At 43.0% G+C, this 18,096-nt stretch overlaps 1 protein-coding gene across 2 annotated transcripts in view; it reads left to right on the forward strand.

The window, feature by feature from the left end:
- Window positions 1–1,695: 1,695 nt before the first annotated feature.
- The window catches only part of Tek (TEK receptor tyrosine kinase), a 104,513-nt gene continuing 88,112 nt past the window's right edge, over window positions 1,696–18,096 (forward strand). For both annotated transcript variants that reach the window (XM_005352740.3, XM_005352741.3), the window contains exon 1: window positions 1,696–2,147. In XM_005352740.3, coding sequence (XP_005352797.1) covers window positions 2,096–2,147 — 52 coding nt within the window. In that variant the 5' untranslated portion in view covers window positions 1,696–2,095. The remainder of the gene's footprint in view (window positions 2,148–18,096) is intronic.

Below are 18,096 nucleotides of genomic sequence, written 5' to 3' on the forward strand. Positions count from 1 at the left end.
TGAGAAAAATACCTTGCTTGCTTACACTTTGTTAATCAATAACAACTTACTTGGACATGAATGTATGTGGGTTCTTGAAAATAATTTTTCACTTGTAATACATAAAATCTCTAATCACGTAAGGGAAATGGGAAACATGTTGCCTTTTTACATGTATTCTTTGTAATCACTAATCACTGACTTGAAAAATCGGATATAACCACATTATAATCTTTATATTGCTTGAAAGATTTTTCTGGAGAAGGAAAATACCAGGAGAGATGTAGAAGGATAGTTAGAAGGAAGTATCAAGAGCGGTACAGAAGGGATACATCTGGAGAGAGGTAATAAAAGAAATAAAGAGATGAGAGAAGATGATAGACCCTAAAGTTGTGTGCGTGTTTTTCCCCCTTTTCACTTGCCCCAGAGAGTTAAGTTTCGCCCCCTCTCTGTACCAACAGAGTTAAGTTTTACTCCCTCAAATAGAAAAGTTGAGTGATTAGTTTAGCCAGTGTCTGCCTCAGATGTGCCCGAGGACTGAACTCAACCATCCACCCCTCAGGCTGGAAGCATTCCTGGCCCTCAGGAACAGCTAGCAAACTGTTAAGGTTGAATCAGTGTTTGAGAGGACTCGGGGGTGCTTGAGGACAGAGCTAAGCAATCTCCCCCCTCAGGTCGGAAGCACTGTGGACACTAAAGATCATTTCTGAAATGATCACACCTAGGGCAGAAATCAGTCAAGACCAGCAGCTTGGTCTCTTCTTGTGGCTCATGGGAAAGGGAGGGGCAAGTCTTCGTGCAAAGTCAGGTGAAGTGGGATGCTTGCTTTATCCTTCAGGGAGAGATTTTGACCCATAGACTGCTCCTACAGACATAATCACTTCTGTTTGCTCTTTATAACAAACCTTAATACCTTAATTTTTGTTTATATTTTCTATGTATGTATGTATGTATGTGGTCACATATGAGGTACACATTTCTAGGTCTCTGTCTTTCCATCATATGGGCTTTGGATTAAACTCAGGTATGACTTTACCTGCTGAGCTATCTTATCTACCTGATATTTTTCAAAGATCTGGACTAATCCAGGAGTGGGGTTTACAGTTGCAATCTCAACACTCAAAAAGCTGAGGAAGGAGCATCATGCGTTCAAGGCTAGTTTGGGCTATAGAGTTTGTTTCCGGCTTACCAAGGCTATAGAGTAAATGCCTCTCTCAATCTGCTTCTGAAATACTGTCTGCCAATAACCATGAAATTATTCACGTTCCTAAAATCTTCCCATGCCAAGTTCTGCAATAAATTAGATCACCCTCAAATGAAATGCTAATAAAAATTAAAGCTGTAGCCAGTAGCATGCGTATATTTGGGCTGGGGCCAACAAACAAGCCGACCGGGTGTAAGAAAATAGGCTAATGGTTGTGGAATCTAGTCTCCCGTGGCTACACTGAGAGCTGACCTCAGCCCTGCTCACTCAAATTGATTGCTTTCCAGGTTATGATTCCTCATCACAGGAAGCTTCTTTGCCCAATTCACACTCCGTGAGTTAAACTCAAACACAGAGCAAATGCGGATCCCCCAGGCCCCGTCTGTCAGGGATCCCGAGTGCACCCCAGAGAACTGCTCAGTCCGAGAAGGGCTGGTCCTCATCGCATACCATACATAGGTGGAGGGCTTGTTATTCAATTCCTGGCCTATGAGAGGATACCCCTATTGTTCCTGAAAACGCTGACCAGGACCTCACTTGTAACAAAGATCCCTCTGCTCCACAATCCAGGCAAGGCAGGAGCAGAAGCAGGAAAGATAAGTGTTTGGATGAAGGGCAAGATGGATAGGGCTCGCAGTGCCCGCAGTCCTGCTGATACCAAGTGCCTTTAAGATACAGCCTTTCCCATCCTAATCTACAAAGGAAACAGGAAAAAGGAACTTAAAACTCCCTGCGCTCAGACAGAAATGAGACTGTTACCGCCTGCTTCTGTGCGATTCCTTCTTGCCTCCGACTTGTAAACAAGAGCAAGCAGACGATGCGAGTGGGAAGTCACAAAGTTGTGGGTTTTTGAAAGGCTCCCAGGGACCTCATGCTCATCTCTGGACGCTGGATGGGGAAATCTGGGGAAGTATGGACTCTTTAGCCGGCTTAGTTCTCTGTGGGGTCAGCTTGCTCCTTTCTGGTAAGTTTTGGCTCAATGTTTATTTATTTATTTACTTGTATGTCATATTTTAAAACACAATGACTGCTCAGCTTTCTCTCTCACCAAACGTTTATTTTGGTGATGCTGACACTGCTTTTCTGTGACTCTCCAGTTTACACACGTAAAGGCTGGAGTTCGGATTCCCCGCGGGCGGCATGAGTTGGGTTTCCTAGCCATCCCTTGTGGATGCTGCCTCCTGGGTTGTCATGGCCCCTTCCAGGACGGAGTAGCTACCTTATTTGAAGGGCTCTGCTTATTTAGGTGTGTTCTTTCTTGCCTCTCATTCTGGTGTGTTTCTTTATCGATAACAGCAAAAATAAGGTTGTAATTACTTCAAAGAAAGTTTTTTTTGTAGCAACAAAATTCTTACCTATCAGAGTACAGATTGTTATTATTAAATAAAAACAAAAAGTGTTTTTATGTTAAAATTTCATATCTGTGTTCATTTCAATCACACTAATTCCAATTCAAGGCTTTTCTTTCTTTTAGGTAGGAGTCAGGGAAATTAGGGCTACACCACTGACTTTAGTCTTTTTGATGTTTCACATTGAATAAAGAACAGCGCGATCTAACTAAAACTTAGCATTTACCAAGGTCGCTGGATTCAGGACTTTACCAAATCCTGCAGTGGCCACAGGGAAGAGCTGGTAAGAATAAGCTTGGGTTTTGTGTGTGTATCACAGAAGCTACACAGTAGGGAGCCTTGTAACTCACCCAGCATATGCAAAGCATGCTGGAGAAACCTCAGGACCCAAATTGCAGATCACAGATGCATTATTGCCATGGGTTCCTCCCTAGTGGGTTTGAAAATAGTCTAATTATTATAATGAAAATGGAATTAACACAGGAAATGAGTTTGGGAAATTTTACCAAACTTACTGGTGAGGATTTTATATAGCAATAGAATTGGATAGAAATGCTTGTGATGTTATTTTTGTATTTCTCTATATGCTTAAATGTTTTGTTATAACATAATGATGCATAATTTGCCTTACAACTAGTTCTTAAATTTTATTTCAACAATCAATGTATCAGAAATGTAATATTTTAAGAGTAACACAAATTACCAAAAGGAATGAGTATCTACGATGGTGTCAACTACTTATATAGTAATTTATAACTAGTATAAGCTACTACATATCTATATTACTATTAATGTTAATGTAGAAATAGGTTTATTTCTCCATTATTATGTCTTTAAAATAAATTATCAAGGCCGGGCGGTGGTGGCACACACCTTTAATCCCAGCACTCGGGAGGCAGAGGCAGGCGGATCTCTGTGAGTTCGAGACCAGCCTGGTCTACAGAGCTAGTTCCAGGACAGGCTCCAAAGCCACAGAGAAACCCTGTCTCGAAAAAAAAAATTATCAAGAATGTCTACTTTTGCTTTCCAAGTGTCAGATTTATTGGTGACATAATCTAGAACTGATTTACACCAGAGATTATAATAGTACAAAGCCCAGGTACCAGCTTTTGCTCTGATGTAGTTTTAAGTTAAATAAAATGGTAGTATGCGTACGTGCACACACACACACACACATAAATACACCTGATTTTAACTTACTATTTCCCCTTAAGTGACTTTATTATGGCATTTTGAAATAAAAGTTTAGAAAGATTGTCATAAAATCAAACAGAAAAATTCTGTGACCAAAATAGTTGTCTCATTGCTGCTTGACTTTAGTTCCTTGAAAGGAATTTCTGGCGGGAAGGTGACAAGCAGGAGGAGACCATGCTCTTGGTAGAAGGTAGAATACAGAAAGGTTAGTTTCTGGGGAAGGTCTGTACTGATTCCTAATTTTCATTCCGATTCTAAGCCTCCATGAACGTGACTGTTAAGGCTTGGTGACCACAGCAATAGCCACAGGAGTCCCTAATTCAAGCCAGTCTCTAAGAGTAGACCTCATTAATGTGGCAAGAGATGTGGGGCTAATACATTTGTGGTCTGCTTGGTGACCTCATGTTCCTTTTTTTGGGGGGGGGACAAACATAATTGAAAAATAAAGAGTCTATATTTGCTTGAATAAAGATTGCTCTGCATGGCAAAGCAGCCTGCTAACACATAACCTCAAAGAGGGCTGTAGCTCAACAACTCAAGATTCTGGAGTTTGCTCCCTCTACTTGAGAATTATTGCCAAATTCAGCTTGCAAATAAGTTCTTATAACTTAGTAATATTGCCCACTTCTTAATTCACTATCTCATCAAACCTAGCTGCTTGCTCTAAAGAGCTAAATGCACTTAAAAAAAAATCACCTTTCTGTTTGATCATAAATGTCTCACATGATTTACACTGGTGGGAAATCTGAAGTCTTTAGGTCACACATCTTAAGCTATCTTTCCTGTCCTGTCTGACATTTTAAACAACTGGGTTCGGAGATAGCAACGCTGTTGTCTGGGGTGGTAGAGGAAATGCAAAAGTTAGGTCAGGAAAGTGGACCCAGGTGGCGCCTCCTCCTTTGGGCTTGGGATCAGGACACCTCTTGGAGTTGTTTTCCAAAGGAAGAGCTGGCCTTCTTCAGAGATGTTCCTTTCCAGCCATTGCTGTTGTTAGCACTTCCCTCAGTCCAGCCCTGAGGAACTTCCGGGAAGAGTCCAAATCTTCTAAGATGTCTGTCCAGCAGGAAAAGAGTTGTTCAATTCCCTCTCAAAAGATTAAGCTGCGTCCTGTAGACCAGTGGTTCTCAACCTTCCTGCTGCTGCAAACCTTTAACACAGTTCTTCACTCCGACCATAAAATTATTTCTGTTGCTGCTTCATAGCTGCACCTTTGCTACTGTTATAAATTATAATGTAAATATTTTTGAAGATAGAGGTTTGCTAGTGGGGTTGCAACCCACAGGTTGGAAGGGTTGGCCCAAAGCAGAAGATACTGTTTCAAAAATAGTTAAATATTTGTTATTTGAGTTAAAAACAAATTATGAATGTTGATTGTTGGAGAGAAGTGGTTAGTTTAAAATTCTTGAGAATCATAAGTAGGTCTTGATAAGACACAAAATTAATAGGAGCTCTGCTTATGTGAAATATGATGCCTAAATTAGGTGCAAATGAGAAATGGTATTGGCTCAATGTGCTGCGTAGAGTGTACCCATTAAACACCAAAGACACAGAGAAACTTGACAACCAATTGACAGGGAAGATGTCACAGTTTAAAATATAGATGAGGAATCACATATTTGAGTTATATAACATCAAAGCTCAAATAGATAACGACATCACACTAATCATTCGTCTTTTTGGATGAGAATATCCATTTCTCCGGGTTGCTATAGTTACAAATATGACTCTGCATGTCAAGTGCTTAGTAAGACCTACCTCAATGAAACCTGTTTAACCAAAGGAGAAGTCTGCCACAAGCATCACTGAGTGAAGCAACAGTGATGTCATCTCTTCCAGCATCTAGGTGAAGCTCTCATCACTTATAGTCTTTTCCCACATGACCCCTCAAGGTTCCATCCAGTTATCCCTGTTTATGGAACATAGCAAGACCTCCTTCAAAATCTACACATCCTGGGGCTGTAGAGCTGGCTGAGTGGTTCCAGAGGACCCAGGTTTGATTCCCAGCAGCCACAGAGCAGCTCATAACTATCTGTAACTCCAGGGGATCTGACACATACACATGAAATGAAGCTAAATTATTAAAAACAACAATAGCAACAAAAACTACCCATCCTTTTGTTTTGGCTCTTGCCTGTGGAATCTTACCCATTTAGAAACAACAATTTAAAATTAAAATATTAGATTTTGTATGGGTTGCTTGGCTGCATGCATATCTGTGTACTATGTGTGTACCTAGTGCCAGTGGGCACAGAAGAGGGCACTGGATCCCTTGGAACTTATGGATGGTTGTGACCCAGTATATGGGTGCTAGGACTCTACCTGGGTCCTTAGGACGAGATGCTTTAACTGCCAACCATCTCTCCAACCCCACAGAAATAGCATTTTTAACCCCCTGACCCTGCAAACACTGCAACTTTCCCTAGGTAGTTCTTCCTTTTCATGTTTTTCTCCTAATCCCATACAGACCATAGATGTCTCTTTGAGATTGGGGCAAGTAGATTTAACTCAATTCGATTATTAAAATCTTTTACAGCTGATGCCATTCATTTTCTATTACTATTAGTGCATTCATTCAGCTTTTAGTGATTTTTTTTTTAACTAAATAGATTTTAACAGTTGTGGTAAGGAACACTTGGTACTCTATAGTAGACCTGGAAAAAAAAAAAAAGGAACGTTGTAGACAGTGTTGAAGCCACATTCAAACACTATTTATAATAGAGCAAGTTCATAAACAATGAAAGTAATAGTTATTGTTATCTTAAAAGATTAATTTTTATGTAAAAAGAAAATTTATTTCTTTGGGCATCAAAAATAAAGGATAAACACAAAAAAGGATGTTTAGCTAGACTTTTACTTAGTATTAGGTATTTTATAATTGTTGAATACTTCCTATAGCATATACACAGGCTTTATTTGATAGACATTTAACACATTTTTGCAAGCCTTTTGATATCCACTATTTGTATGTCTTTGGTCTCAGTTAGTGGTGGTTTACTGAAGACTTACTTTGGGCCATGTCAGCACTGAAAACTAGGAATATAAACAAGGTTGACCCATCCCCCCTCTTCACCTCACAAAGCTCATATTTTAGTGGGAAAATAGGCAATGAATTGTAAGATTTTGTGATAAATGATATAATTGTAATTTATACAAAATAAACGTATTTACAAGGGTGATAGAAGTATTTATTAGATTTGGTGATACAAAATGAGACCACAACATTTAAATTCTCTATAAATATTTCTTTTTGGTTTTTGCTTTGCTGGGGATCAAATTCAAGGTCTCATGCATGTTAGGCAATCACTCTATTAGTGAGCTAATTCCACAACTCTTAAACACAACTCTTTAACAACATGTAGACACATGCATCTTTAATACCATCATTTAGATGGTAGAGACAGGAGGATTATGAGTTCAAAACAGAACTGGGTTGCATAAAACATTTACCTCTAGCCTGAGCTACACAAAGAAACCCTGTTACAAAAAACAAAAGATTGGGTGTGTAACTTAGTAGCAGAGTCCTTGCTTAGAGTTTACATAGTCCCGGGGTTGGTCTTCAGCATGATAAATAGTTAAAATTATAATAAAAAGTAAGTAAACATTTAATTAAAAGTTGTTAACCACTATGATGACTTCACTGACTGCTTATTTAAAAAAAAGAAAAGAAATGACACTGGGAAACTTGCAGGTTGAGGTTTTTTTTTTCTCTTTAAGAACTTTTAAATAGTCACAAATATTTTTTATGAGTTATGCAGAGGCAAAGGTTTTGGAGACCAGTCTCCTCATAACTTGTGTAACTTGGCTCTTGGATTGACTCATAACTCTGTGTAGCCAGGCAGCTAACTTGAGATCCTCCTGTCTCTGCCTCCACAGTGCTGAGATGGTGGGAGGAAGCTACCATGTCTGGTCCAGATTATTTTAAACTCAGAAGAAAAACAAAGACTTTCTGTTAGCAGAAGCAACCCAAAAGGTGGTTGGCCCGGTATGAAACTGCGGGTCAGGCTGCAGGATGTGGAGTGGAGTTGGAATGTAAAGTATTAAGATTGGAGTCAGGCTGGGAAGGGCATTAGGGACTACTTTAAATAGCTTGGATTTTGTTCTCTATATGTTATAATTTAGCAGAGTGATAGTCCCCTTATAACACATCCGATTTAAGCTCTGGAAAATTCACTGTCATAGTTGTGTGGAAGACGGATTAAAATGGTGGAGACTGTAGGTTGGGTCCAATATGGCTTCTCAGCCTCGTAGGCAAGAAGGCTGCAGGGATGAACAGGAAGTTCGAAAGAGGCTTAGGAGAAGAAAATGTGGGGTTGGTGACTGGTTGCATAGGGGAGAAGAGAGCAGCATTCTGGTTTGCGTAGAGGTGGTGCCATTAGGTTTGCTGGGAAATACGGGAAGCATGGCAGAAGTAACTGGTGGAAGAAGGGCTAGGTAGAGCCAATGACAATTTTGTACATATTGACGATGAGATTGCATTTGAAGGAAAACATTGAGCAAAACTTTTTTTTTTTTTTTGAGATCTGAAAGTCAAAAGAAGAGAATTAGGCAAAGGAGACACAGAAATCTTGATAGTGAAGGGTTTTATAAAGAGCTAGCCGGGGATGGTAGAAAGGACAACGCCTGTCAGATCTCTTTTATGAAATCGCGGGCCACAGGAGGAGTTGTCAGGGGGAGGACAGCCAAGATGCAGGTACCAGGGTGACAGCCTCCAGGCCTGCGGCATTAGCCTACAGATGAGTTACTTTACAGAGAGCCAGGCAGCTGCCCTGGCCGAACCAGATCTGGGAGGGGGTCAAGAGATCATCTGGCTTTACTCCCAGCCTCCAGGAAAGGCAACTTCTAAAGCTGCCTCCCGTGTTTCTGGTATTTTAAACTGATAACCCAGTTCCCACCAGTCTGACCAGGCTCTTCCTTAGCTTACATCACAAATACATGACGAGTTTTAGATGGAGTCATGCTTGCTTCCTTCCATCTCCAAGATTTATTTTATTTAGTGTGTGTGTGTGTGTGTGTGTGTGTGCGCGCGCGCGCGCGCGCGCGCACGCCTGGTCATACACCATGGCGCACATAAGGAGGTCAGAGTTTGATTCTCCCCTTCCACAATGTGAGTCTTAGAGACGGAACTCAGGCCTTGTGAGCTTAGTCTTGTGAGCAAGCACCTGGCTGCCTCCCCTGTTTCTTCAGGAGTCTGACCATGTTCCCTCCCCATGGCTGTGGGAGTAGGGATAAGGATCAAGGTCTGCCAGATGGGCAGAGTCTTTACTCTCTGGTGCATCTGCTGATCATGGGGAGTGAGCTTCTGTGGTTCTAGGACTGACTTGGTGTGTAAGTGACAGAGATGGAGACAATCCAAGGATCAGTCACAGGAGTCCCTAGCGCTGAGGGAGGTTGTGGGCTGCTGCTGGTTGCTCCCCGCCTGTCACGGCTTGACCAGGGAGGCATGCGTGGTGGCCACACCCATCTCAACAGATCTGTCAGCTTTCCCGCTTTTGTTAGAGGGTGATATCATGCTTCCTGGGGGGAGCTCTGGAAGACAATGAGCAGCCACTTTCCTCTAGATACAATAGGCGGAGTCAGGAAGGTAGTATTGACATTGCTGGGGCCCAGGAGCTACTCGCTGCTCTGCGGCCATCAGATGGTGAACCAGCGTAACCTTGGCACACAGGCCTGGCTCGCACAAGGCGTCTGGCTGCGGAGCCAAAGAGGACTCCGCCCTAGGGACAGGAGTGCTTTAGACATCTGGGAATCTGGGATGGGCTTTAAATTCAGATCTCTATGTCAAAAACAATCCAAAACAAAACCAAACAAAAAACCCAACCCAATCCAACCAAAACAAAACAATAGTCTTACCAGGAATAACAAAAGTGAGTAGTGTAGAGTGAACACCTATGTGCCAAGGACTTTAAAGAAACTTTTAACATCTTGTCTAGTAGGTGTTGTTACTCGTTTTTTAGCCCAGAGGTAACCAAGGCTCACATGGTTAAATTATTTGCCAAAATCTAAACTGCGTGGCAGATATCAAATATTTGGAACTTCCTAACATCTGCATTCAAAAGATGTCATCCCTTCCCACTGTGACTCGTATGGGGGCTGTCAGTCACTGGACACAGAGTGTCCTTTCCATCTAAGGACAGCTGCTGGCTCACTCGGAAGATGCACAACCCAATAGGAGTTTGGAATTTGCCTGGGACCTTACAAGGACTTTGAATGTAAGAAGTTCATTCTTTTTCTTCACCAAGATCAGAGTCTGTGGTCCCTCAGGGAAGCGGTGATCTGGATGAGAACTAACCTGTGAGCAGAACAGAACCATGACAGGCACTGATAGTATTCAATGCCTGGGTCCAGCGCTGTGGGACCAGAGACCCATGCCTGTCCCTTGTGATAATGTGGGGTTTTGTTATTTGCTACGACTACCTTGACCTGGTTTCTGTCTTCTGAAAGTGAAGCATCCCTAATGACCACGTACGTGCCTGGGAATGACGGGAAACAAAGCTAAGCAGAGCAATCCTTACAACATGCCTCTGGGCTGATTTCTGACAGGTCGCCTCAGGCTGCATCCCGGACAAGGCTATTGGCATTCATTCATGTGTGGTCTGGGGAAAGTTTTCAAAGGAAAGCTACTTAGCAGGACTTGCTACAGTGTCAGCGTGTGCTAAGCATCCAAATGATCAGATATTCTTAACTGCTTCACGTCCAAAGCGGGACCTTCTTCTGACGCCTGATGTTGGTCTGTTCCGAGCAGGCCTTCATTCCTCAGCTAATCTGTTGATGTATGTATGGGGATGACTCTCTGGCTTCTTTGTCTGCCTTAAGACCACTCTTCTATCAGAAAAAAAAAGGAGAGAGGGGCTTAAAGCTCTGGGTTCTTGGGCATCTGCGAAAAGTCTGGATTGTCAGGTAGGGAAATTCCTTGTTGGTGACTCATCCAGCCAGCAGGATGGAGCCACTACTTTCCCCAACTTCTTCTGTCCTCTGGCTCTTGGCTTAGCAGAGACTCTTAGGGATGACTTCTCACTTGTAAGTGTCGGCTTCCTCTCACTTACCCTCAGCCTGTTTCTATCTAGTTGACAGCTGGTGAACTCAAGCAGACTCTGTCACTATTTTTTTCTGCTTGTGGGGTTTTGAACCTAGGACTTTATGTGTGTAGGTCCAGAGTGTGACCACTGAGAGCCACACCCTGACAATCGGCCTCACTTGTGATGAAGCTTGTGGCTGCCTCTGCTCTGCTCACGTTTCCCCGCTTCCTCCTCCTAGTTGCCCCTTTTTCTCTGTCTCCATTCTTGTGTCCCACCGCCTACATCTGAGAACACAGTGCTCTTCTCGGGTGAATCTCATCCTCCTCCTAGTTTTCTATCTGAACCTCCAACTTCAGAATCAAGGAGGACGAAGGGGGTTGTAGTAGGTTGTTTGAAATCCTTCTGGTGCCAGTTTTGCCCACTGCATCAGCCTGATGTGGCTCTCAGTCCCTCACATGATGGAGCTGTGCTCATTCCTGCTGGGTTCCTTTCAGTTTCTAAACCTTTACCTTCAAACCTTTGTGCATTTGCATTTTGTTGGGTAGGTTTTTTTTTTTGTTTTTTTTTTTTTTTTTGTTTTTTTTTTTGTTTTTGTTTTTTTTTTTGTTAGCTTGACAGGAGTTAAAGCTATCTGGGAAAAGGAGCCTTTCCAATTGGCCTACAGGCCAGTCTGTGGAGCCTTTTGATAAATGATTGACGTGAGAGGGCCCAGCCCAAGGTGGGAAGTTCTGCCCCTGGGCAGGTGGTCTTGGGTGCTATAAGAAAACAGTCGGAGCAAGCCAGCAAACAGTGTTTCTCCATGGCCTCTGCTTCAGTTCCCACTGTGAGTTCCTGTCCTGATTTTCCTCAGTGATGGACTGAAGTGTAAATATGAAGCAAACCCTCTCCTCCCCAAGTTGCTCTTGGTCATGGTGTTTATCACAGCACAGAAACCTGACTGAGACATGTATATACCATTTCCTCTGCTTGGACTAGCCTCTTTGCCTGTCAGACATATCCAAAATTAGTGGTTGAACTCACCTGTTATTCCTAGAAATCCGTCTTAATCTTCATGCATAAGTTAGGGGCCTGCCTTAGATTGAGGCAAAAAAAGGGGGGGGCAAGGGCAAAGGCAGTCATTCAGGATATAATCACATGGTCTGAGAGTGAAGGGCCAGAATCGTACAGAAGGAACGGTCAGGTCAGCCATACAAGACTGGTGCTGTCATTGACTGAGGGGTCTTAAGAAACAATACTCCCTCTGGCTCACATGGGAATGAAAAGGAGGGGCATGGTTCCACTGTGGTCTTCCTCCATCATCAGTTAAGAGTTTCATAGGAAAAATACAGCTGGTGAGCAGTGGGGGCAGTGTGTATGGGCCCTGGAGGAGCTACTTTGTGCCTGAACCTGCTCAAAGTTCAGAAGTGGCTGCTGACTGGGGAACCTTTCAATCTGGTGCCTAGGAACTTTCAGATATAGGATGCTTGCCTCTGTTATTATATTTGGAGCTTTGGCTTTATTTTTTGCCTATTATCTTTATTTGTTATTTAAATATTCTTAGCACTAGGCATATGTTTCACACAAGTACTGGCAGAGCCATGCTTACTAAGCAGGTTTGCTTTAGATTTAATGTTCTGAGCATTTGTTCCTCGGAATGTTTTATACAGTAGAATCGCTCACATTAAAGTTGAATTTATGATTAGGAGAATGTTTTAATTAGAGTACTCATACGTCTATGTATAGGTGAGTGTTCAATGGGCTATGTCGTATCAATATTAGGTATTCATATGCAAAAAAGATCAGTGTAGGTCCAGGAGCCCCTGCATCAAGGGGCAATATGGGCAGATGAGGAAACACAGGGTCCCACCTAAAAGGATGAGCCCAGAAGGGAAGAACTTTGATGAAAAATGGTGGAGGCATTAACAGGGGAGGAGCAGACCTAGAGAATCTGGCTATTAGGTGTCATTGTTGCAAAATGTTTTTAGTGACTGGACAGGGGTTGGGCTGTGAACTAAGAAAATATATCAGGTAAGCGTAGATTGCTTTCTGAGAGGTGTCTCCTGTCTGGCAGCTCCCCAATTCCATAGGTTTTTCTGTGAGCTTGATTAGGGGTTAGACTGATCATGAGAAGGATCCAGGGTCTTCTCTCTACCATCATCGACTCAGGATGATGGAAGGCTGTGCAGGAGTTTGAAGGAGGTAGGGAGGGGCTGCCGCATAACAGATACTGTCCACTGCCTCTGAAGCAAGGAATTCTTTTAGGTTTGTGAATGCATCATAATAGGGATGGGTGGCTTTTTGAGGTGTGTGTGTGTGTGTGTGTGTGTGTGTGTGACACTCTGTCCTCTAGTACAATAGTCAAATTGGCATTTTCATGCATGTATATGTATACTATATGTGACTCATGTCCACTCTCATTAGCCTCTCTTGCCCTACCCCCAATGATCTTTTTAATTTTTTTGGCAATTAATCCTCTTACTTTCACGTACTTTGGTAGGGGGTTGTGGCTCTATGAGTTTAATTAGGTTGCTTACTGGACCCTGGGCAAGGGTATTTTTATAGGAGCATGAACAACTTGCCAGTGATTACATGATTGGAGAAGATATCTCTCTCTCCTCCAGCAACCATGAGCTGTCTACAGTTCTTCAGGGTAGGCAGAGCCTTGTGAGTCTTCCCTCAGGCAACAATTAACTGCTGAAAATTTAGAATCCTCGGAAATACTTTATTAGTTACTGCCTTTACAAAACAGAGAGATAGAAAGAGCAGTGGGGGAGGGGAGGGAAGGAAGGGGAGAGAGAAAGAGAGAGAGAGAGAGAGAGAGAGAGAGAGAGAGAGAGAGAGAGAGAGAGACTGACTCCCAATGTGTCCATGCTAGCCCCAAACTTCTGAGCTTGTCCACTTCCTGCCTAAGCCGCCTGACTCTACAGGTGTGTGCTGCTGCACCTGGCCAACCTTTTAAAAGCTAGAAATCATGTGGTGTTAATGTTCTTCATTGTAAGAAATGCTGATTCAGTTCAGCCTGTTCATTTGATAGATGTCGACAGAGATGCAGAGAGCTCAGCATTTTGCTTGAATCCCTTAGAGAGAGAGAGAGTTTAAATGTCTTCATTTGAGAGAGTGTGGAGGACATTGCTGTGGGGTAATGCTCTTGTACACCGTGAAGATTTGTTACTTGTATTGGTTTAATAAAATGCTGATTGGCCAGTAGCCAGGCAGGAAGTCTAGGCAGGGTGACCATACTAGGAAGAGGAAAGGCAGAGACACAGTCGCAAGCCAGACACAGAGGAAGCAAGATGTAAATGTTTTACTGAGAAAAGATAGCAGGACACATGCCTAAACACAGACAAGAATTGTGGATTAATTGAAGTTTTAAGAGCTAGTTAGTAATAAGCCTGAGCTAATAGGCCAACCAGTTTATAATTAATGTAGGTCTCTGTGTGTTTCTTTGGGACTGAGCGCCTGCCGGACTGGGCAGGACAGAAACTTCAGTATATATAGTACATAAGCACTTAAAACAAGTCCCGTGCAGTTGTTTGGCTTGAAATCATAGTGCTGCTTAATGGTTCCATTGGTTAGCACTGTGTAAGAGGCTATGTCCCAAACTCAGTGGCTAAACTGATTTAGGATTTGATTCCTCACCTGTGTCTTGGGCTGCATGTGCTTGTACATCAAGGGGGTTCTGCTGCAAGTGGCAGCAGCTGGGGCAGCTCAGCTTCTTGCTGCTAGTGTTGGGTGTGGGTTGTTCGGATGGCTCAGCTCATACACCGCCTCTGTGGGCTAGCAGGTTAGGTTGGGTATTTATTTTCCTGATGATATTGGAAACTCATGAGGGTTAAGTGGAAACTGGTAAGTGAGATTTCCTTAAGAACTCAATTTCAGATGGCCTTGTTAATAGCCATGCCAAGCTTAAACTCAAGGACTAGGAAATATATTAGACCCTGCAAAGGCTAAACCAAGTACGTGGATGTAAAGAGTGTGGAAGAATTGGGGCCGAAAGTTCAACCTAAAGCACCTGCTGTTAGCTTTGAGTACAAGAAACTTCATCTGTAAAGCTTCCTCCGTAACAGCATCCACATTAAGGTGTTACGTGGGAAAGAATAGGAGTCACTTCTTACAGACATCACATAGAGCAGGGCTTGACCGTAGAAGACATTAAGGAAATGTTAGTATTGTCACTAATTTATCCACCTAACATGACTATGCACGCACAGACTGGAACAGAAAGGTTTGACTTCACCGTTTGTCTGGATTCTCTGTCCTTTTCCATCAGCAGGAAAGACTCCAAGGAGAAGCGTTCTAAAGAACCCTCAGAGAATTAATTGTAATTTCATTTTTCTCGGTCTTGGAAGTACCTCAGAGCCACAGACTCCACTTCCCGCCCCTGCTTGGGCTTGCTCTGTTCTGCCCGGCTTCCCAGCCCCCTCCATCCTGTGTATGTCACAGCCAGTGTCAGCACCGCAAGGCACACAAACCACCTGCCAAGAGGTGTGGAACCGGAGCCAGAAACAGCCGCCAGCTGCAGAAGCTCTGCTCGTCCAGAGGCTTGGAGTAATCTAACAGGCCTGACACAGCCTGACCACAGAGTGACTCCAGACTAATTCCAGCATGAGTAACATGTGAGTCCTCCCAGCTGCTTCTGGAAGCAAACAAAGGCAGGGATGCTGCCAGCCCAGGGGGAAGGATCCCCTCTGACTGCATCATTGTTTTCCCAGGGATGGCTCTCTCTAGGGAGAGCCTGTGACTTGGGCTAGCTTCCATTAGACATCTCCAAAGTCTCCATTAGCTTAAGTTCTGACAAAACTCAGAAGTGTATAACCTTTACTTAGCCCACTTTTCCCCCTTATGGAAGGTGATTAAGAACACAGGTAACTGGGCAAACGAATCTGGGCCAGAGCCCTATTCCACTACATATGACCTTGGACAGGTCATGTAGCCTGTGTGGAACAAGGATAGCAATGTCACCCACCCACCCTAGCAAGTTGTGATATGAAGCATGGCCAATGCCTGGCAAAGTGCAAATTAATAACAAATATTCAAAACTATTAGCTGTCATTACTTCCCATCTTTCTGCGCAATGAGGCTAAATTTTCCTCAAAGCCTCTGTCTTTAAGATTCTATATCCATTGCTCTTCCCTTATCTGTGGTTTTCTCTTCCACATTTCTTTTTGGTTATCTGTTAATGTCAGGCCAAAAATATTGCATAGGAGACTCCAGAAGTAATCACACGTTTTCAGTTGCTTACCATTGTGATTCAAAATCTCTTCCCGTTCAGCTGCTCTGCCTCGCAAAGGCCTTTGTCCTGTGTGTCCATGTGGTACACACTGTCTGCTCCCTGGTCACTGGAGCCGCTCTCTGGGATGCCAGACTAACCATTGCGGCGTCACAGTGCTCATATTCAAATAGCCAGCATTTTAAAACAGTGGTTGAAAGGTGATGAAACAGTCATGGCGTCAATGTGCACGCACTAAGGAGACTCCACGGACAAGGCAGTAAAAGATGTGAACTTGTTAGGGAAAGAGAAAGTATATGCTGAGGTTGCCAAGGTTTATAGTGTGAGTCTGTGGAACTGTGAGGAAACAAGAGGTTGTGTTAACTTCACCGTTGTTTGTCATCTGACAAATGCTTAGCTCATAAAGGCATTAAATGAGTGTATTCATTAGGTGAGTGTTCATGGATAGCAAAAACAGCACGCATGGAGTTCGGTACGTTCTGTGATTTCAGACTTGCTGTGTAACATGGGCCGTTCCGCCATGGATGAAGGAGATTGCTGTACACAGTATTCTAGTCCATACCATTCCCTCTCAGCACACTTCATGGGACCCCAGCCCTTTCTATTCTTGAGCTATTTTCCCCCAAGACTGCTGCTCATTTGTTTACTGACTTAGTAAATGAGTGTAGCGTAGATGACATCTTATATCCTCTTTGTTCCACCATGTGGGCCAGAGCCTTTGCAGATATAATAATGACCAAAACATTCACCTTGCTATAGAAGGGGTTGCTTTGCAGTGTGAGTTGTCGCTAGGCATTCAGTGGGTGGATGTTCATGGTTGCTGTGTTCTGTGAGCCCTGGGCACAGGACTAGCATCCTGCAAAGCTCTGGTCACAGCATTTTCATTAGCAGATTAATACATTATTTCAACTGTTTACACTAAGTCATACTTTTTTTTTTAAGTGGAGAAAACCTTATCTAACACACCCCAGTCTTCTTGTGCTAGGAAACTAGATAGTGCTTGGAGACTCTTTCAAAGGTGAAATTGTAAGCCAAAAGCACAAAAATGTAAAAAAAAAAAAAATCCTTAAATAAATTTAAAGGAGGTAGTTTGTAGTGTGAGAGCGGAGTGGGAGAACACCTGCTCCACCCGAGCTGGTGAATTAAGAATCTGTGGTCTCTACCTGCCTGGGAAATACTGCGGCATGAGTTTTGAGAACCAAAGTTAACCTTAGGTAGTAGGCACATTCATAGAAACAGCACCTGTAACTAATCAGGACCCCTCCCCTTTGCACAGACTGCTCTGTAGAACGGGAGTCAGGTAGGCACCCCGTTTTACCCAGCTCCTTCTAGAAGTCTTAGCATGATCCTGTATTTCCGCAGAAGCACGGCTTTCTCTTGTCACACTGTTCTCCATGTTTGCTCTGAGAGGCTTATCCAAAACATTTGTGTCCATCCAGTGCAGGATCTTCTGTGTTTTGGCCTGAGTGCTCAAGAAGAGCGAGGTCCTGGAGGGGAGGGGGCTGCCACTCCGTATGCCTGCCTCAGCCTGTTGCTGTTCACAGAATAGTCTCTCATCTTGGAAGCATGGTTCTGAACATCTGCAGCTTCTAAGCAGCCCAGCCAGTCCCAAGCTACATGAGACACGCGAAAGCGATTAGATTCCCACTAAATGGATGATCTTGGGGAAAGAGCTGCCTTGTAATCTTACCTTTTACAAAACTACCCTGTAATTTCAATCACTTTTTTTCTTATACGTGATACAATAATGTTTTATAATTTTTGTGCCATGTGTTCTAAAAACTGTTTCCTAAGAGTTGGGCCATGGCGGCACACACCTTTAATCCTAGCACTTGGGAGGCAGAGGCGGGAGGATCTTTGTGAGTTCGAGGCCAGCCTGGTCTGTAGAGAGTTCCAGGAGAGCCAGACTACACAAAGAAACCTACACAAAATACCAAAAGACAAATCATATCCCCAAAGATACTAGCTTTGAAACTTAACAAAATAATTATGTATTTTTATATGAAAGAATAAGAATATGGTCTTTAGCAGGATAAATAACAGAGAAAATTCTGAAAAAAGAATAGTGTTTTGGGACTAGTTCTATTAGGTTTTAATGTGGGCTACAATACCTCTTTTTAAAATTTATTTATTTATTTATTTATT

This window comes from Microtus ochrogaster, chromosome 10, assembly GCF_000317375.1.
Source record: "Microtus ochrogaster isolate Prairie Vole_2 chromosome 10, MicOch1.0, whole genome shotgun sequence".
In the NCBI taxonomy this organism is placed as follows: Eukaryota; Metazoa; Chordata; class Mammalia; order Rodentia; family Cricetidae; genus Microtus; species Microtus ochrogaster.